This window comes from Lissotriton vulgaris, unplaced genomic scaffold (assembly GCF_964263255.1).
Source record: "Lissotriton vulgaris unplaced genomic scaffold, aLisVul1.2 SCAFFOLD_1206, whole genome shotgun sequence".
Classification (NCBI taxonomy): domain Eukaryota; kingdom Metazoa; phylum Chordata; class Amphibia; order Caudata; family Salamandridae; genus Lissotriton; species Lissotriton vulgaris.
The window spans coordinates 217,025-238,990 of record NW_028246660.1 but is presented as its reverse complement, the minus strand read 5'-3'; the positions used below and the strand labels follow the sequence as shown (position 1 = coordinate 238,990).

Genomic DNA, 21,966 nt, shown 5'->3' with positions numbered 1-21,966 from the left:
ACATAGCTATGCAAGAGTTTTGTGACCTCTTTTTCTAGGATTTTGAGTATGAATGTGAAATGATCACAACTTGCTGTTTGGTACTTACCGCATTGCAATGCTTGCTCATCGTGAAGAGCGTGCGGATGTTAGAGCCGAACCCAACTATGTTTAGCATGGTGCCGGGAGGTAAACTCTTTACAGCGACTTGCATGGCGTCCTGTGTGGGGGGAATTGGAGTAGTCAGCACACACAATATAAACAATGCAACAAGTCAAGTAGGCGTAGAAGATAGCAAGAATGGCAAATGTCATCAAACAACATGGCTAATTTAGAACAGACATAAGCCAGGTGTAATGCATGTTACCACAAAGCACTGCGGGGAACAATCTATGAGCTGCGCAATCTCACGCGGTAATTGCAAAACCAGTAAACGTTCATACCGCAAATGTCAATATTTACTAAGTGTACTTCTACTGCCCCATTCCAACTTTTATACCTCGGAATGGGAACAACACGCTAAGAGTTCACGTTTTACCCTTTTCCAACTTATGTAATCTCGGAATATGTGTGATTTGCTTCTAAGTTTTTGCTAGGTTTTACTGGTGAAAATTGTGAAGCCAAACCCTGAGTTAGCTATTACTACATCACTTAGACTTCCAATATTGCTGCAAGCTCCTGTTTGCCCCTGATCAAGATTAACGGGGGAAGGGGGCATGACCAAGCAAGATGGTTGACCGGAATAGAGCCCCCTGGCCCCCGGCTTAATCCTACAGAATCCTTCAGGTGAAGGAGGCCCATCTTGTTGTCTGGGCTGCCCTTCGATGGTTCAGAAAAGGGGGTGGTGATGAACAGAGTGTCTGAATTAAGCAGACCACTCTTACCCAGTCCAAAGATCAGGGCTTGATCCATCACCGTTTTTTAGCTCACTAAATCCGCCCTTCGATGGGGCAAAGGGTTTGTGAGTTTTGCACTTGCAAACTAAGTGTGTGGCCTCTGATTAGGGTCGCACTTGCTGCCTGGAGGCTGAGGCCGCCGGCAGTCATTATGAGACTGGCTCCTTGCAGGATCGATCTGCAGCCTACTTGAACCCGGGCTGATTCCGGAGTTTGAAAGCTGCTGTGGCAGAGCCGTGGATGATCAAGCAGCTGATGGACTAAGTAGGGAGCAATTGGGTGTCATTGGTTGCTCCGGAGCAGGAGAGGTGGCGACAAGTACTCTTGTGGCCTCTACAGCGCGAAGACTGGTGTGGGGTCCCTCCCCTCCCAGGGCCTGGACAGTTTTGGCTGAGGTGGGGAGCACTGTGAATGTAGAGGTTTTGGTGGACCTCGGCATCTGAAGATCATGAAGCCCCCGGCAGCACAGAGTGGAGGAGAGACTACTGTGGCAAACAGACAAGGGTCTCTACCTTGGTGACCTCCCCCGGGGTGTCCAGGAGGGGCGAGAGTAGCATCCTCCGGTGAGAAGCACTGGAGAGGCTTGACTTCTGGCCCAGGGAAAAGAGTACAGAGGCGAGTGTGGGCCTCAGGAATAGAGGAGGGCGGTAAACTCAGCTCAACTGGTGGAGTTTTTCTCACAAGGCGGCTCGTCAACGTTAAACTACCACTCAAGTAGTCCATCTATTTGAGTGGCAGAAAGAAGCAGCACCCTCTGGCACACCACGTGGTGCCATTCACCCTGATTTAAAAGCACCTGACCAGCTCCCGGAGCTAAAAATCAGTGCAAACAGTGAGATGAATCGGAATCAGCTGCTCACAGAACTCTACGAATCTCGCAGAATTTTTAGATAACTCTGTGTAATTCCATGGAGTAAAACTCCACAAGTTCCGCCCACTCCTACTCGAGGGTACGTTCGAGTAGAAGGCATTAGGAGCCATGAAGGCCTGATTGACACAAGTAATAAGACTGTATATAGTGGCGCTGTGACCCTGGAAGGGGATAAGTTTATGTCGTGGTGCTGTGACTGAGGGCTCTATCCCTGAGTGCCCACTGAGACTTCTTGGGGCGCTAGAGATCTCTGGCTGTCTGGGGTATCTTTGATACTCCAGGCTCCGATTTGGGAGCACGGCCTGAGATGCTGGACTGCATTTGGACTATAAATTGAAGTGTTGAGTCATGCGGTGCACCACAGCATCAGGACAGACACAAGCTCTGTTCACCGGAATGGGGAGAGACAAAGTTCCTAGAGGGCCTCGGGGGAATACAATTGTGCAGTCCGCCACACCCCAGGCCCTCCTGCAGCAGAACACATCACACAGAGTTGCAGAAGGAGCTGGAGTGAGATGTACTACAGGAGGAGCCCTTCAGAATGGAGCTGCTTCAGGTCATCCCGGGCAGTTGGGCAGCCCTGGAGTAGAAGATAGAAAAGTTCTCCCTTGATGTTAATCTGCTGCGGGTGGAACTGCAGAAGGTGGTGAAGAGAGAGAGTGCAAACAGTAGAAGGCTCGAAAAAGGAGCTGCAGGAGAAGATGAAAATTCCGAGGGGACAAGTGGCAGGTCTTACCAGAGCCACAGCCATCCTCGAGGATCCCACGGAGGACTTGGAGAACCGCTCCAGGTGGAACAATCTTCGCTTCCTGTGGTTCCCAGAGCAGGCAGAAGGAATGAACGTTGAGACATTCCTAGAGGACTGGATAAGACAGGAGCTCAACCCAGTGGGCATGTTGCCCATGTTTGTGGTGAAGAGGGTGCATAGGGCGTTGTCAGTGTGGTCCCCTCATGGAGCTCCGCCAAAAGCCTTGATAGCCCGTATCCTAAACTACAGGGACAGAGATGCTATCCTTAGGGCGGCATGACTCATCATGCAGAAACGATTTGAGAATCACACCAGTACAGACTACCCTGATTACACTCCAAACGTGCAAGATCAAAGAAAAATCTTACATAGAAATTAAACAGAAACTCTGTGCGCTAGAACTGCAATATATGCTTTTGTTCCCTGCATGCCTTAAGGTCCTACAACCCAATGCGATTCCTATTTCTTGCCTGCAAACACTCCTATCCTGGAAACCTCACTAGGTGATTACTTCCTGCTCATCTCTTCCTTAGGGTGTCTCCTCTGAATAACCTTCATTTTACCTTTCTTATTTAGGAAACTATATATTGGATCCTTTCCTCTGGCTATTCTACACAAGCCACCAACCCCTTGCACCAGTTCCAATGATGCAAGTAGAAGAGGCTGCTCTTTCAGCAATCAACTTCATGAACATCTCTCCAAGGTAGCTAACCCCTAGATCACCTTCATGAGCATCTTTCTTATAGTCTCCTCTCATTTAGATAATCACCATGGGAATCCCATCACTAATAAGTTCTCAATTCAGTCCCCTCCATTAAATATCTCTTACCAGCTTAAATCACCTCAATGAGTATTTTCCCTAAGCATCTCTCATTTATATTTTTATATAAGATTTATATAGCGCTTGCTAGATCGGAAGGTGTCAGAGCGCTTCACATGATCGTGATAGAATACAGTAAAACAATGGTACACCCACTGGTCAATGGCTAATGGTACACATTACAGGTGATAGTAGAGTAACCAACAACTAGCGACACTATTCAAGAGAATCTAATAGACAGCATAAGCAAATAAACAGCCGTTTAAGACAGATGGTCAGGCGATCTGATAAGGCGATAATTCACCAAGTTGCGTAAACTTATATCAGCTCCATGGACATCCGCCCTTCTACTTTGCTTTCCAGATATGCATGAAACATGTATTGCATAGTTTGCATAGAGAACTGGTTCTCAGGTTAAAAACATGGCATATAGCTTTAAGGTTATTGAAGGTATGAAAGAGAGGCGCAGGGGCTCACACTGGATGAGGAATTGACATAGATGTGTTTTAAGATAGCTCTCTAATTGTTTAGATGAAAAGCTACTGTCACAAACACACAACTCTGTGGCAAAGGTACACGGCTGCTACTCCTGCCAATAGAGAGTGTGATAGAGCTTGCGTATTTAGGATTGCCGCAGCTAGCACGTGACTGGGATGTGTTCAGTATGTAAGGTGAACAAGGACATTGGAATGTAGGGAGCTCCACTGAAAACATGAGTTCCAGAGGGCCAATAATGGCTGGTAAAGACTATCCTTCTGGTCCAAATTCCCAAGGGCTGTCTTACTGTTTCTTCATGTTTAATTTAGAATATTTTACCCCCAGTGGGAAGAATGTGCTAATAGTACTATAGTCCTTCTGCCTCAGACTACACTGGTCATTAAAGGCCTGCGGGTCGGCCTATAACCGGGACAGGGTGCCTTTCATGACTGATGCAGTCTTCAGCAGTGAGCTATAATACTAGAGTGAATCATTCATCAGTGCTCTACAGCAAAGATCAGGTCCTAACCTCAACCTGAGAAACCACCAATGATCAGAAATGTGCACCTGCAGCTGCAGAGATATTCAGATCTCTACAAACTACAGGTGATGTGTGTTCTTGAGGACCCATCACTTGCTACGTTTCTCACATCTGGTGGTTGTGTCCTACACAGATGTGTCACACATCTTCCTGCTGCAGATAGATCAGTGTAGGTAAAGTAGACTACTTTTGTCCAATGAACTCAGAGATCTCACCTTGATCTTCTCAATGTTGGCGCCGCTCATACTTCCGCTCCTGTCGATGATGAATATCACCTCTCGCGTGACCGTGCGCAGGTCCATGGTCGCCTGGCAGAAGTCGGGGCAGAAGTTCAGCATCAGGGCAGGGTTATGATATATGTCCTTGTGAAACCGCTTCTGCACAAACGACACCTGTACAGAAGAAAGAAGTGCTGGGTAATGGGCTCAGAAGGAGATCTAATGCCTTTTCTATGTGTCCAGGGTAACAGTTAGTGGTTAATGGGCAATACCCAGAGTAAGTACTGTTGTTTACTACTGTTGCCAAGGGCGTTATTTATGACCGCATGCCAACTGAGTGGTCAAGAACTCCGTTGGTGCTACTGACCAGGCTATCTAGGTTGGGCAGTCAATGCAGAGAGCAGTATTAATTTTGAAACTCTTTGTGACAACAATCATTTGAATAAATTCAGTGTCAATAAGAACTATGTGCCCGATTTACAAAAGTAATCTGAGACAAAATCCCAACTTTACGACTTTCGGTATTCACTAAGTGCATTTAGGAGTAGTAAAGTTAATATTTCTAACTTTACTACTCCTAAATACATTTTCGGTATTCACAAAGTGCATTTATGAGTAGTGAAGTTAGGATTCCTAACTTTACTAGTCCGAAATGCCTTTTGTGAATACCGAAAGTCGTAAAGTTAGGATTTTGTCTCAGATTACTTTTGTGAATCGGACCCCTTTACTTTTAACCAGAGGAAGTCCTTATTTACATGTTGGTAAACCAGGATAATTAAAATGGGATGTATGTTGTTACAACGCATGATTTTACCACACATGCTGTTACAACGCAAGCCATTACAACGCATTGCTTTGGGGGGTGCTGGATAGTGAATAGTTTAATTTACTATTCCAACTACTCCAGTCCCCGTGGATAGTAGGGAAGGTGTTGGATAGTAAATTAAACTATTACTTATCCTAGAGCGCTCCCCAGTGCAATGCGTTGTAATGGTTTTCGTTGTAAAACCTGCGTTGTAAAAGCACTGCGTGGTAAAAGTTGCGTGGTAAAGGATGTTTCCCATTAAAATGAGACACATCAAAGAAAATAAATGAGAGCTTCCTAGATCTTTCTAGGTTAGATATGATCCCGGATATATTCTTAGTGCTTGGGAAAACTAACTGCGAACACTAAAACATGTTCCAAAAGTGACACTACAATGTCCACTGAGCACAGTCAGTGGAAGCCTCCTTGATTACAATATACTGGTCCATGCCAGACAAATCCCCTACAGCCTAGTGAATGAGTTTCTATAACATGCCTCTTTGGCTGTGATACTTTTGGGGCTGTGCCTCAGTTACTCTTGCAGTCGTGGTCTCAACCGAGGTTGCTAAGCAGGCATCTAGCATGCCTCAGAGATGGCACTTCCAAAGTACAGTGGTAGTGGTCGAACTAGATCCCAACCCACAAATTTAGAGTTCCTTCAGGTTTGGAAAAACAAAAATTGGACAGAGCTTCACGTTGTTAGGCATTTGTTTAATGAGGTCACTGGAGATCCGGTGGTCATTTAAAGGTGGAACCAGACAGTTTTCAAGGAGACCACGCCTAAGCCCAAATGCTCTAAATTAAATGGATAAGGGGGTAAAAGTTTTGAAAAATATTTAACATGTCAGCAGTCACCTGGTGGTATAAAATGTAAAGGCCCATATTTTGCTAAGGGTTGGTCACAGTCACAATTATGCAGTGGCTGTGGCACCTCTGAACCCGTGGCACCCACTGACTCCCACTGGTAACTGGTTGAAGTTACAAAACACTGCGGCCAGATTGGTGCTCAACCTTCCTTCCCGATCGCCTTCTCTGCCATGCCTCAAAACACTGCACTGGCTTGATCTCCAAAAATGCATAAAATTCAAATTTACATTTACATTTACTAGTTTAGGTTAGGGTAAGGTTCACCTGTTCAATTCATCTTCAAAACATGTCTTTGTCTTGTCCTACTTGTACGTGTCCTCCATGTCAGGGCAGTTTGTCCCATGGTAGACACAAAAGATAATGGGAGGCTGATTGCAATACGTCTAACCACTGTCTAACCACTTGAGTTAGCACAGTTTGGACCCAGCCATATGCAAATCAGTCTTGATCCTGGTCCAATTGGAACAGTCCAGCCCGAACTGCCAGGTCAAGCTCTTCCTGAACCAGAACCCAAGCGACCCCGGACCAATTTTGCCTTAGTTATGAGCTCATCAGCCAGGCACAGCTTGGTTCCAGTGACACAGTGAGCATGTGAGCCATATCTGGGCATACCCATGCCACCTGGGATTGTATATGAAACACACAAAAGGTGACGGGAGTCTGCTTGCAAAAAAGTCTAACCACTGGCAATAGCTCGGGGTAACACTCCAACCCACTGTTCTTTTGCACACCATGCCACCACAGTTTGGACCCAGCTATATGCAAATCATTTAAATTATTTAAGCGACATAATATGTGCAGCTACCACGAGGGGCTAACCAGCGCAGGATAGAGGCAGCTAATGCTGACCCCAGCAGACAGCTAGAAAAGCCAAGTCATCAGATTTTTACGAAAGGCAAGTAAGGAGTTGCAGTTCCTAAGAAAGGCTGGGAGAGAATTCCACAGCTTAGGACCAAGTTAAGCAAAGGAACGTCCCTTCATGCGAGTAAGTTGAAACCTAGGCATAGCGAGCAGCGAGAGGGCGGGTGATCTCAGCAGACGTGTGGGCACATAGGGAGTCACCACTCCTTGGATGTATAAGGGAGCTAGGTCGTGCCTGGCCTTGAACATATAGCACAGTGCCTTGAATTCAATGCACTTTGCAATTTTAAGCCAGTGCAGATTCTGAAGCAGAGGAGAGACTGAGGTTTACGTCGGTAGCCAAAAGAATAACCGGGCTGCTGCATTCGGAATGATCTGTAGACGTCGAATCGAGGTCTTATCCGCGCCCAGGTACAGCACATTGCCATAATCCAATCTAGATATGACCAAAGCCTGAATAACCATTCTCTCCGCTAAGGGAATTAGCCAAAGGATCTTTTTCAGTCACTTGAGGACAGAAAAACAGGTAGCAGTAACCTTAGACACCCGTGGCTTCGAGGAAAGCTTATCGTCTATAATAGAGCTGAGATTCTTGACCTTAGTAGCCAGGGCAAGTAACAGCCCAAGGGAGTCCGGCCAGTGGCTGGGTCCCCAGAGATCAGGTTGTTTACCACAACCAGGCTTGGGAAGCAGGTAATAGTAATTTTAATGTATATTGAATTCATAATTAAGTGCTGTTGTGGTCATCTCTAAATTAGCCAGACAGCGCCACCTTGTGGCAGACTGTCACAAGCACCAGTGTTGACAATTAAGTGCCAGTGCCGAGCACCTGAATCCACCGGCTCAAATTAAGCACTGCTCCTCTGTGAACTGCCGAGCGGTACCAAAAAGAACTCTTCATTTAGACCTGCGGAGGCATGCCTCGCTGTATAATAGAACACAAGCAATCACAGACATGTTTTAGCCTTGTTGGGTCTCATCAGTGGGGATCTGCTAGCAGGGAAGCCACGCTAAAGCGCCACAATGCATCTGCTCACCATCCTGTCCGTCTCACACTCCTTCCTGGCCATTCGGATGTAGTCTCTGCGGTTCTTGGTGTGCGCCTCATACTCTGGGAAGGACATGGATCCCTCTTCGAACAGCAGGTGAGGCCTGTGGGGCTCTGAGAGCAGACACAAGAGCCATTGTTCAGTGGTCGAAATATAGCAAGCATGATAAAGAAATCATCATTATTAAATACATACATCAATCACATGAACCAGTGCTGTAAATGAGAAGGTACTCATGGGTAGTGAGTACCACACTTCTTTCATTTGAAAGGTAAAGTACCATCACTTCTCAGCAGGGGTTCAATACTTTTAATGGGAGAGTACAGCACTCCTCGGCAGGGGTTCAATACTTTTAATGGGACAGTACCAGCACTTCCCAGAGGAGGTTCAATACTTTTAATGGGAGAGTAGCTGCACTTCTCAGAGAAGATTCAATACTTTGAATAAGAAAGTACCTGTACTTCTCAAAGGAGGATCAATACTTTTAATGGAAGAATACAGCACTCCTCAGCAGGGGTTCAATATTTTTAATGGGAGAGCACATGCACTTCTCAGTGGAGGTTCAACACTTTGAATTGGAGAGTACCTGCACTTCCCAGGGGAGGTTTGATCATTTTAATGGGCGTGTACCAGCACTTCTCAGCGGAGGGTCAATACTTTTAATGGGAGAGTACCTGCACTTCTCAGAGGAGATTCAATACTTTTAATCAGAAAGTACCTGCACTTCTCAAAGGAGGTTCAGTACTTTTAATAGGAGTGTACAGTACTCCTCAGCAGGGGGTCAATACTTTTAATGGGAGAGTACCTGCTCCTCTCAGCAGAGGTTCAACACTTATAATGTGAGAGTACCTGCACTTCTCAGCGGAGGTTCCATACTTCGAATGGGAGAGTACCTGCACTTCTCAGAGGAGGTTCAATACTTTTATTGGGAGAGTAACTGCACTTCTCTGGGTAGGTTCAGTACTTTTATTGGGAGAGTACCTGTACGTCTCAGCGGACGTTCAGTACTTTTAATGGGTGAGTGCCTGCACTTCTCAGTGGAGATTCAGTACTTTTAATGGGAGAGTATCTGAACTTCTCAGCGGAGAGTCAATACTTTTAACAGGAGAGTACTTGCACTTCTCAGCAGAGGCTCAATATTTTGAAAAGGAGATTACCTGCACTTCTCAGCAGAGATTCAATACTTTTAATGGGAGAGTACCTGAACTTCTCAGAGGAGATTCAATACTTTTAATGAGAAAGTACCTGCACTTCTCAAATGAGGTTCAATACTTTTAATAGGAGTGTACAGTACTCCTCAGCAGGGGGTCAATACTTTTAATGGGAGAGTACCTGCACTTCTCAGTGGTGGTTCAACACTTTTAATGTGAGAGTACATGCACTTTTCAGCGGAGGTTCCATACTTCGAATGGGAGAGTACCTGCACTTCTCAGTGGAGGTTCCATACTTCGAATGGGAGAGTACTTACACTTCTCAGCAGAGAGTCAATACTTTTAACAGGAGAGTACTTGCACTTCTCAGCGGAGGCTCAATATTTTAAAAAGGATATTACCTGCACTTCTCAGCAGAGATTCAATACTTTTAATGGGAGAGTACCAGCTCTTCCGAGAGGAGGTTCTATACTTTTATTGGGAGAGTACCTGCACTTCTCACAGGATGTTTAATACTTTTAATGGTGGAGCATCTCCATTTCCTAGCCGAGGTTCAATACTTTTAATGAGAGAGTATAGCCTCCTCAGCAGGGGTTCAATACTTTTAATGGAAGAGTACCTGCACTTATCAGCAGAGGTTCAATACTTTTAGTGGCAGAGTACCTGCCCTTCTCAGAAGAGGTTCAATATTTTTAATGGGAGAGTACCTGCACTTCTCAGCGAAGGTTCAATACTTTTAATGGGAGAGTACCTGCACTTCTCAGCTGTGATTCAATACGTTTAATGGGAGAGTAACTGCACTTCTCAGGGGAGGTTCCATACTTTGAATGGGAGAGTACCTGCACTTCTCAGGGGAGGTTCCATACGTTTTAAGGGAGAGTACCTGCACTTCTCAGTAAAGATGCAATACTTTTAATGTGAGAGTACCCGCACTTCTCAGAGGAGGTTCAATACTTTTAGTGTGAGAGTACCTGCACTTCTCAGAGGAGGTTCAATACTTTTAGTGTGAGAGTACCTGCACTTCTCAAAAGAAGTTCAATACTTTTTAAGGGTGAGTACCTGCAATTCTCAGCAGAGATTCAATATGTTTTAGGGGAGAGTACCTGCACTTCTCAGCAGAGATGCAATACTTTTAATGTGAGAGTACCCGCACTTCTCAGAGGAGGTTCAATACTTTTAGTGTGAGAGTATCTGCACTTCTCAGAGGAGGTTCAATACTTTTAGTGTGAGAGTACCTGCACTTCTCAGAGGAGGTTCAATACGTTTAATGTGAGGGTACCTGCCCTTCTCAGAGGTGGTTCAATATATTTAATGTTAGAGTACCTGCACTCCTCAAAGGGGGTTCCATACTTTGAATCGGAGAGTACTAGCAGTTCCCAGCTGGGTTCGGTACTTTTAATGGGAGAGTACCAGCACTTCTCAGCAGTACTTCAGCACGTTTAATAAGAAAGTACCCGATCTTCTAAGTAGCACACAGGTACTCTGGACTAAGGGTATTTACACTTCTATAACACCATTTTAGCCATTGACTAAAACTGGCTGTCGGCTCCCAAAAACTGTTCCTACAACGCACCCAAGGACAGCTCTGCACTCCTACAAAAGTGTGCATAACAGCATCATCAACAACTTACACAAATATTGTGGAAAGTGCTGCTTTACTGAGTCAGGTGAGTGCATTACATCTACCTTGCAGACCCAGCACCAACACCTTACAGACTAAACCGAATCAAAACACTTTTATAAATCAAATCCTACTCTTCTCCTAAAAAAACATCCACTAGGACTTAAGAGCTCTGTCCTGGCCTGGGACCCAAAGGAAACCACCATCCCACTCACATAGCTCCCCCTTATTCTGACACCTGTCTTTGAGTTAAAGCTCATACACCCTTCCCTGTACCTAGTTATATATTATTTCACGCTTTTTGGACCTACCTGTTTTATCATTGACCTCTCGTTATGTTTATGCTTGCAGTCACTCCGGCTACTTGACCTCCAAAGCCTACAGGCCTGACCAAAACCCCCAAACCCAAGCTAGCCTGTCCAGGCAGTGATCGCGCCACGCCCCTACACCCTCACAAGCTGATAATTCATCGTAAAGGCTTCAAGCACCAACCCTAGCTTCACAAACTCTTCTTTCAGCACTCCCCACCCTCAGGGGGTCATCCTACTGCACCTGGGCAGGTCCAGCTCTTCTGCAACACTACACGCAGCAGCTCCCAGAAGGCCTGCACCATCCCTCAGGTCACCTACAGCTAGTGCTTCCAAGGCATTCCATATAGCTCCCACATAGGTAGTGCTTCTACACCATTCCAAACAGCAGCTTGTGGACAACCAGCAGACACTCACCATTCTATGCCGCTGGCCTATAACATGCCTAGCGGGCCTACACCGTACCATACAGCTTGCATATAGCTCCTACATTACTACCTAGTGCTCCCCTAGTGGCCTTCACCACAGCTCACTCACAGTCCCTGTTCCTTCACTGTCCCCTACAGCATGCATATGGCTCCTACACTACTCCAGAGCGCTCCCTATATATACCAGTCTATGACTTTCACTACAGCTCTCTCACAGGTGGTGTTATTTCACTATGGCATATAGCTACCACAGAGCTAGCGCTTTGGCGCCATTATATAGCGCCCTCTTATAGCCATCACTCTCGCAGGCACCACTCCATACAACTGTCCTGTGCCAAGTCGCCGGGCTGCTCTTGGTGCCAGCAGCGCCCCATGGTGAGACAGGCTCAGTTTTTGGGATCTGCATTCTGCTGATTTACCACTAGGGTGCAGTATGATCTCCAGGTTGCGGTCACACTTGTGCTTTTCCGCCAGGGTGATACAGATTGTGGAGGCAGAGCTGGCGTAGGGGTGCGCGTCAGCACGGAGGGAGTGAGACGGGCTTTCCAAACCTGCAGGGGGAGACAGTGAGAGAGACAGAGTGAGGGACAAAGAGAGGGATTCATTGACACTTGAAGAGAGAAACCCAACAACAGAGAGTAACACAAAGTGGCAGAAAGTGTTGAGGGTTTGTGCATTTTATATTTAATGCATTATTAACAACATGGAGACAATGGATTTGCATATATACACTGGCACAGTGCTATTACACTTAAAACTATTTTGCTCTGATAAATTAAAGTGCATTATTCTGGTTTATGTTAACTCTGCCTCAATTATGCCTCAACGCCATCTTGTTCAAAATGGCTCCCTTTCCCTGCATGTTCACTGCTCATTATTTCTGTAGCACCCAGTCAAGCAGAGTCATGCTTGTTTATTTCCATTGACGTTGTTCTTGCTGTTCTTGAAGGAAACTTTCCAACAGGGACACAGTAATGTTGTGATCTCAAGGCCCTTTCAATAGCTCACTGTACTGTGTTCATTCACAACAGCAAAATGTTGTTCTTATAGCTGATTTCTTCTGCCATCTCTGATGGCATTAGCATAGAGTGTGCAGAATAAATATTCATGTAGTGGGACTGCGCTTAGATGCTAAGGCAATATGACATTTGAATTATAAAGCTGTGCTCTGATTTCCTGGGATTGTAACTCTTTTGTTCACATCAAGAGTTTGCAAAAATTGGTGATTTCTTATCCGAGAAACCGGTATATAAACCCTCGAGTTGGAGGGTGTACCAGAAGATTTTCCGATGCTACTAGGAAGGCTGTCCGTTTTCTTAACCTCTTCGGTACTCGTGACGAGACCAGCTCGTCAGGAGTCACGGTGGAGCCGTGCTCATGACGAGCTGGACTCGTCATAACGGCTGCGCTCCGCCCACGCGTGATTAATTCCCCGCCTCTGTGGGCGAATGAATCAGTGAGCGGGGCCATGACGAGACCAGCTCATGACCACAGCTCCACCGTGACTCATGACGAGCTGGTCTCGTCACGAGCACCGCGGCGCCGCGCTCACCCCCCCGTCCCCCCCGCACCTTGGGGGAATTACTCCCGCTGGGAAGAGGTTAATGATTTTTTGGCTCATTTGTGATTTAGAAATCTTCTGATTTTGCACATTAATCTGGATTGCCCTATTGACCGAGAGCTTTTATAGCAATGAATTCTTGCATTTGCGTTTATGATTTCTGTACCAGACCTTTTACATTATTATAGAAAATCTTTTACATTTCTATTCCTGCACTGGTAACTCAATCATTGAGTCTGTCCTTATATAACTGACTGTATGTTTGATATGCTGAATGGTGCTTTATCTTGGAGACTCAGTCATTGCCTCATTATATTGAGGTTTAACACAGTTTGCAATTCATCCACCCCTGCAGAGTCAACTCAAGTGAAACTTAGCAAAGGTGTTTCATAGCAACTCTGCGAGACACAGTGAGTGAAAAGCAGTGACAAAGTGAGGCACAGTGAGTGTGACCTAGCAACCCGCGACGGATATCCCATCAGCCTTATTACAAGTACATGTAAAGCTTCAAAACCTAACCTTACTGCGCCAACTTTTGTGCCCTTATATCCCTGGCCGCACTTTGCGCTCGCTGGACCAAGAATTAGCGGTAGCCCCTCGGTTCAAACTCAGCCGGGTGGGGGGTCGCTCTTTTAAGGTGCGGGCAGCCGCACTCTGGAACGCTCTCCTCTTGAAACTTGGGACCCTTGGTGACCTGCTTTCCTTCCGCAAGGCCGCTAAAACCCATTTATTTTCTGAGCTCTGTTAAATCCATCTCTCCCCCATTTTTTTAGTAATATTTTCTGTTCCCCTGTTGTGTTGTGTTCGCCACCTTGTCGGTGCGCCGGGACGCTCCTTCGCTGGAGCAGCCGTGCGCAATACAAATAGCACTAACATAACATAACATAACATAACATAAATCAGGCCCTCTGTAACAGAAAGCGAGACAAAGAGTGAGCATTACAAGAGTGAATGACACGATTGTTCAATGAGGAAAAAAGTGAGACGCAGCGACTGAAAGTGATACAGCAAAATAGAGTGAAGGACCACAAACGACAAGTGGGGCACAGAAATCGATGTAATAAACACATCAACAGAGACTGAGGCACAGTGTTAGAGAGTGACACAGGAACAGGAAGTGAGGCACTCTGACAGAAAGTAAGATGGCGCCCAAGAAAAGTAAGGGCCAAGAAAGGAAGACCCAAAAGCAGCAGAAACTCTCAAGATATTCTGGGTGTCAAATAAAGTGTAGAACCCTTAAAGACTAACGCAGGGCTGGGGGTGTGATATACGGTATGCTATAGGAGTATTACAGGTTCATAAAGAGCCAGGTGGCCTTGCAGGATTCAGCAGCCTGCCTGTGCCCATGTAGGGAAGAAAGAGGGACTTTGGGTCAAGCCCCTGTAGGAATTGTTTTCTGGACTTGTCATTCACATTTTAGATCTGTCCAGAAGACAGAACACATGGAGCGGGACAATGGTGAAGCCTTCTTCAACTATTAATTTGTGAGATGTGTCATTTACATTTTGGATCAGCCTACAGGACCACAATTGGGTAATTAAAGTGTCAGTCACCATGAGGGACAGCATTTGTTCTCTTTATATCCGAGTTTTCTTTCGTAAGGGATGAGAATTAGGGGCACATGTACCATCATCAGCCTAACTACTCGCACTCGATGGAGTTGAGCTGTGCGGCTATCGCAAAAGGTGAAATTGAAAACACCGCCATAGGTCCCAAGACCCAGGTTACGCGTTGACCATGGCTTCCCACGCAGAAAAGAGCCACTGCCCCTACACGGAGGAAGATGGAAGCAGGGACTGTTGTATTCTCGAGGGCTGATAACCACACGGGTTGTGCCATTGCATACTCTGCATAGTGGCCCATATAGACATGCAGCTCTTCCTTACCACGCCAAAACTCAAATGTTCTGATCAATACTGGTCATTTGTCCCCTGATAACTATTGGCAGGTATGATCTGTCGATATTGAACACAAAACTCTTAATTGTGATATGTCTGATAGCAAGAGTTACCACACATGTAACTAGTATCCGGACCACTTGTAATGAGGGCCTTCAAATAAGAACACACAGAATTACCAATGTTAGGATGAAAACATTTTTGTCACTCCCTGAATGTTTTCCCCCCGATCTCTCTAGACACCTTCCGTTCTCTTCTCTCGGCTGTGGGCTCAGGCTCTCCCAAGGATTGTTGTCCCCCCCAGATCCTCAGAGATGCCTTTATGGCATGCCCTGACCCCCCCCCTGGACCTCCTAAACCGCTCTCTTTCCATAGGCTCTGTCCCTAATGCTTTCAAAAGCGCTGTGGTGGTACCCATCTTAAAAAAACCCGGTTCCGATCCCTCGGTACTGGGCAATTACCGACCTATTTCCCTTCTCCCATATCTCGGGAAGGTCTTGGAAACCTATGTCACCCGCTGCCTTAGCTCTTTCATCGAGGAGACTCATTTCCTCGATGACCAGCAGGCAGGTTTCAGACCTTCCCACTCTACGGAGGCAGTGGTGACAGCGGTCATGGACACGCTGAGACAGGGGGCTGATAAGAACTTGGCCCAGGCCCTGGTTTTACTTGATCTCTCGGCCGCTTTCGACACGGTCGACCACGACATTTTGGTCGACCGTGTCAGAAATGCTGGGATCTCGGGCCTGGCCCTGTCTTGGATTGTGTCCTTTCTCCAACTCCGGTCTCAATCTGTTCACCTATCCTCCTTTTCTGCTCCTTCCACCTCACTCTCCTGTGGTGTCCCCCAGGGTTCTGCGTTATCCCCTCTTCTTTTCAATCTCTACATGCAGCCTCTCTTGGTTTCCCTCCGTCACTCTTCTGTTACCACTTTTAATTATGCAGATGATCTGCAACTTATCTTTCCTATCGACTCTTCCCCTCTCTCCTGCTCTAATTTCCAATCCACCATGCTTTCCATCTACGAGTGGATGAACTTCAGTCAGCTGAAGCTCAATCCTAGTAAGACAGAGCTGGTCCTGATCGGTGGGCCTCCTCATCCCTGGACTCCCAACTTCTGGCCGCCTGCCCTCGGCCCTCCCCCCTGCCCAGTCGATTCCGTGAAGAGTTTAGGTGTGGTCATCTCCAGTGATCTCTCGATGCGACCGCACATTAATGCTGTCACCTCGGCCTGCTTCTTTCATCTCCGCAGGATCGGGAAGATCCGAAGGTACCTGTCTCCAGAGGCTCTTACACTTGTCATCTTGGCCCTGGTTACCTCACGTTTAGACTACGCCAATTGTCTTTACGTGGGGATTCCAGCTTACCACCTTCAACGCCTTCAACTGGTGCAAAATCAGGCTGCTAGATTAATCTTCCAGCAACCAAAACATCATCATGTCACCCCACTGTTAAAAACCTTGCACTGGCTTCCGGTGGCGCAACGATGCATTTTCAAGCTTGGTTGCACCGTCTTCAAATCTCTTTTCCTTTCTGCTCCTGTTTTTATTTCTTCCTGTCTCCACTCTTACACTCCCTCCCGACACCTCAGATCCTCTGCCCACAATCTGCTGGTTATTCCAAGGTTTCGTCGTAAGAAGCACGGTGGTGCTCGTTTTTCCTTCCTTGCCCCTTTCACTTGGAATTCCCTCCCCCTCCCTATTCGGCTCTCTCCTGACTACCCCACCTTTCGCAAATCTCTAAAAACTTATCTGTTCCGCCTTGCTCACGGTTAGCTGCTCACACCCCCCGTGCCTTACTCCTGTTGTTTTGAGCGCCAAGAAACCAATTGGTGTACGAGCGCGGTATTAAAATTTTTGTAACATAACATAACATAACATAACAGGTCATCAATGCACAACTCAAGTGGAAAGACAAGAACATCTAGAGGCACTGAGTGACTCTGAGTTTGTGCATCACCAAATGTGTGTATATATATATATATATATATATATATATATATATATATATATATATATATATATATATATATATATATATATCCAAACTGAGTCTCCCAAAGAATACAAGATCCCCCGGAAAACAAATGAAGCCGCCACTCCAGTCACTCGGTTTGTGTGAGACAACTAATTTATTCTTAAATCCTCTGCAGCATTATTCACAGCACAAAAAACCAACGCGTTTCGTTAGCTCCCCACTAACTTGATCACAGTTGTTTCAAACACTGTTTGCTGGTTGTGTTTTAAAATGGGAGTTCCCGCCCACCTGGGTCACATGATTACACCAATCTGTTTACTATCACAGTTGTATTCTGGGATCTGTAGTTTACATTTCAAATACATGTAAACATCACACAATTTATCACAAGCTTTAAACCCATTCCTTACGTTATGGTTCTCTCATTCCCTGCTATACTGAGTTTTAACACCCTTAAATGTTTATTTCTATGTGAATGAGGTATTTCCTCCATAAACAATTTTTAAACAAAAACAGCGAAAAAAGTCTTTCGAATGCAGGGTCATGCTCCCAAGTCTTATTCCTTAGACATATTTAGAGCCCTCTAGTGGGCTGACATTACTGAGGGATTGTAAAGTTTTTCAGAGTGTTTGTGGGTCTCTATGTTTTATTTCAAATGTCCCAGATACTCCATTGTTCTTGACCTATACCGTGGACTTTTGGGATGGAAAAATTATGGAGATTATTTCGAGAAGTAGTCTTAGTTTTTTTCAGATATGTACATAAAGTTCTTCCGACTGATTCAGTCCGAAAGGGGTCATTGTTCGAAAGTTCAAAATGTGACGTGACTCCTTTTGGCGTAAACGTTTTTCACGATGTCCACCTCTGTCTGACAGTGACATCGTTTCCAATCCCAGGAATTTTAGCAATCGCCAATTTCCGTCATGATGTGTCTCCATGTGTTTGGCCACTGCATTTCCTCTGTCCTTGTTTATGGTGGCCCTTACATGTTCCAAGATTCGCTTTTTCAGCTCACAGATTGTACTTCCTATATACCGTAATTGACAAGGGCATTCAATCATATAGACGGTATACTGGCTTTTGCAGGTGATTAATTCCTTTATCTTCCAGATCTTTTGGTTTGCCATCGTGACTTGTTTGGTGGGTTTGGCTATCTCGCAGACTTTGCAATTATAGCATTTGGTAAATCCAATGGTTTTGAGCCATGATGTTTTTTTCTTGTTGACAAAGTGGCTATGAATCAATTGGTCTTTCAAGTTTTTCACTCTTCTATATGTTACCACAGGATGATCTCCCATTTTTTGGCTTATAGTCGGGTCGAGTTTAAGTATTTTCCAATTCTTTTTGAGAATTTGGATTACTTGTTTGGACTCCTTGCTGTAATCCATTATGAGTCTAATTGGTTCTTCCATTGTACTCTCTTTTATTTGTGGCTTCAGACAGTCTGCCCTTGGTTTCTCATTTGCTCTCTCCCAACATTTTTTAGTCAAGTTTTTCCCATACTTTCTTTTCCGGAATCTATTCATTGTTATTGCGCTGTGTTTTTCCCATTCTGTGCTCTCACTACAGATGCGTTTAATTCGAAGAAATTCTCCGTAGGGTATACTTGAGATCAAGGCAGGTTGATGGAAACTCGTAGCTTCAAGGGTGGAGTTTGTAGCTGTTACCTTTCTATGCAATGTTGTCTCCACTTTGTTATTTCTTATGTATACCTCTGTGTCTAGGAAAGATAGGCGTTCCCTGCTTTTTGTATAGGTGAATTTCAATCCCGGTATACTGTTATTCAAAAGCTCAAAATATTCATCAAACTCCTTCTCGCTTCCGTCCCACACTATAAACATGTCATCAATGAATCTTTTCCATTGTATAATGTGTCGGGTGAATCTCGAGTTTTGGGAGTTCCAGGCTATCTCCTCCTCCCACCATCCCATAGCTATGCAAGCATAGCTTGGGCTGAATGAGAAGCCCATCGCCTTGTTGCGCTGACGATAGAGTTGTTCGCCGAAGAGGAAGATGTTGTTTGTTAGCATCAGGGTGATCATTTCATACAGCATTTCATTATGTTCCTTGTAGTGTATGTTGCGTTGTTTTAGAAAATATTTACACGCCTCTAAGCCCAAGTCATTGTCAATGTTCGTGTACAACGCGATGACATCCATCGATATCAGAAGATAATTTTCTTGCCATTTTAGATTGGATAATGTACATAAAAAGTCTGTTGTATCCTTGAGGTATGATTTCAAATCCTCTACATAGGGTCTCAGAAAAAAATCAATGAAATTCCCCATTGGTTCCATCAACGAGCCATTTGTCGATACAATCGGTCTTCCTGGTGGTCTAGTAGGATCTTTATGAATCTTTGGCAAGAAGTACATTGTGGCTGTACGTGGGAAATCAACCGTGAGATATTTCTTTTCCTCATAATCAATGAGATTTCTGTTTTCCCAGGTCGTAAGTTTTTGATCTATCTCTCTCTTTATTTGATCCATTGGATTTTTTGGTAATTGTTCATAATACACTGGGTTGGTTAATTGACTCATCGCTTCGTCCGTATATGAATCCTTATCCCAAATAACCACGTTGCCCCCTTTATCTGCCATTTATATTTCCAAGTTTTTGTCATTGATAAGGGTTGCCAATGCTTTTCGTTCTTGTTGGGTTAGGTTATCTTTGAATTGAGTTTTGGGGATGTTATATAGTTCCTGTATTACTGCCTCTTGGAAGATGTCAATTTTGTTTCCAGGAATGAGTTGTGGGTAAAACTTTGACTTTGCCTTCATTTTACTGATTCCTGCCCCCAGTTGTGGTATTGCTGCTTCCAAAGTTATTTCATTTTCTTCCTCCACATCTAGGTTCAGGAGAGCTAAGTAGCCCTCAGCGTCTTTTACACTCAGATTTGAGGACGGGTTTTGGAGGGTTCTGTCAATTTGAGGCTTGTTTTTTCTCTCTAGGAAGTGTTTTGCCAGCTTAATTTTCCGAATGTACAAATAAAGATCTATCCTTGTTTGTGCCAAGTCCATCTTTCTTGTTGGACAAAAATTGATGCCTCTCTTAAGTAAGGCTGTTTCCACTGGTGATATCTCCCTCTTGGACAAATTGACCACTTGTAGTTCTTCATTCATTTGCCCCTCTTCTGTTTCATGCCCCTCCTTTCTATCCCACTCTGTTGATTTTGTGCGCTTTCTCCTCCAGCCTCTTCTGTTTTTTTGTTGTTGTTGATTTCTTTGTCTGGGTTGCCATGATCTTGCTCGACCTCTTCCTCTTCCTCGCATTTGTCTTGGCGCCCCCTGCTCCTGCTCCCACTGTCGTTGTTGGAGCACGAGGCGCATATCCCCTAAAAAACGCCTCTGTACATCATCCACGGTTGAATCATCTTCCGTTGGTTCATTGGATGCGATTGAAGACAGACTGGAGGATGAGATAGTTCTTGTATCCGATTGTTTTTTGAAGGGATCATATTTTCGGGCGAATGTGAAAATTCTTCCTTCCGAATAATCGTTTGCATCTCTTACAAATTTGTTATGTTTCCTCAATCTCACAGTTTCCTCATGTTGATCTATTTGTTTTTCCAAGTCCTCTTTAAATTTTGTCATTTCTTGATTTAATTTTAAGGCTTCTAGTTCTTTTTCCACTTCCTTAAGTTGTTCCTTTATTTTGTCCAGGGCAATTTCAATATGCTTGACTAATATCTTTATCAAGCCCAGTGAAGAATTCAAAATGAATGCCCCCCATTCTTGTAATAGTTCGTTGGTAACATCCTGTTGACTTGGCATCAGCATGATTCTGAGTCCCCTTGGAACTCTTTCCGCTTCCAGGTATTTTTGTAATGCTATCAATTCCCAAGATTTATTGATTTCTTTTCTGTTCAGTTTTTCCCAATGTCTTATTTTGCTTTTTATGTCATCTTTCGGGGTTTCACTTTGTTTGGTTTGAACTTTCTCCATATTTCCCTTTTCAAACATGCTTGTTACATGTTCCTTTCTTTTGGCTTCTCTTTTCTCCATTTTACTACTGCTGCGATGTGCTGTTTAGGATCAATTATCTTTTTTAATGTCTTTGTGTCTCTATAGTGGCTGCCGGCTTTACACTTAATGGGGTGATGTTTGCCCACGTCGTGATTACGAATTTCAAAGGAAAATGCGAGGTTTCCACTGTGTGTACCGCGCTAGTTCCAATTGTACACGTTAAACTGCTCCCATTGTTTGTAGTGCCGCTGCTTAATCGCTAGGCTTTCCTTATGCTTTTGTTTGAACTCCGTGGGGCAATGTGCACATCTGACGCCCTTTCGTGTCAGTAACAAGAAGGAGAGAGGGGGATCCCTTCTTACCTCGGATGTAGTCTCCGGGCAGCGTGGGTTTCCCGTCCTCCGCACGCACTTCTCGAATCTGCTTCCCTCGGTTTCTGTTTAGGTTGCGATGAGCACCACGAAAGGAATTCAAAATGTTCAACCCAGGTTGGTTTAAGTCTCCTTCCGTGTTTGGCGCTTCTTGCAGGTGCGTGGCTTCATGCGGTGGAACCAAACCGCTTAATTATCCAAACTGAGTCTCCCAAAGAATACAAGATCCCCCGGAAAACAAATGAAGCCGCCACTCCAGTCACTCGGTTTGTGTGAGACAACTAATTTATTCTTAAATCCTCTGCAGCATTATTCACAGCACAAAAAACCAACGCGTTTCGTTAGCTCCCCACTAACTTGATCACGGTTGTTTCAAACAGTGTTTGCTGGTTGTGTTTTAAAATGGGAGTTCCCGCCCACCTGGGTCACATGATTACACCAATCTGTTTACTATCACAGTGGTATTCTGGGATCTGTAGTTTACATTTCAAATACATGTAAACATCACACAATTTATCACAAGCTTTAAACCCATTCCTTACGTTATGGTTCTC

At 44.9% G+C, this 21,966-nt stretch overlaps 1 protein-coding gene across 3 annotated transcripts in view; it reads right to left on the bottom strand.

Moving 5' to 3' along the window:
* The window catches only part of VWA5B2 (von Willebrand factor A domain containing 5B2), a 275,105-nt gene that overhangs the window by 119,939 nt on the left and 133,200 nt on the right, over positions 1-21,966 (bottom strand). For all 3 annotated transcript variants that reach the window (XR_015304972.1, XM_086949475.1, XM_086949474.1), the window contains exons 6-9: positions 12,060-12,191; positions 8,121-8,245; positions 4,548-4,724; positions 89-199 (exon numbers count right to left, since the gene is read on the bottom strand). Coding sequence is in view for 2 of the 3 variants with exons in the window: in XM_086949475.1 (XP_086805601.1) it covers positions 89-199; positions 4,548-4,724; positions 8,121-8,245; positions 12,060-12,191 (545 nt within the window). In the remaining variant the exon portion in view is untranslated. The remainder of the gene's footprint in view (positions 1-88; positions 200-4,547; positions 4,725-8,120; positions 8,246-12,059; positions 12,192-21,966) is intronic.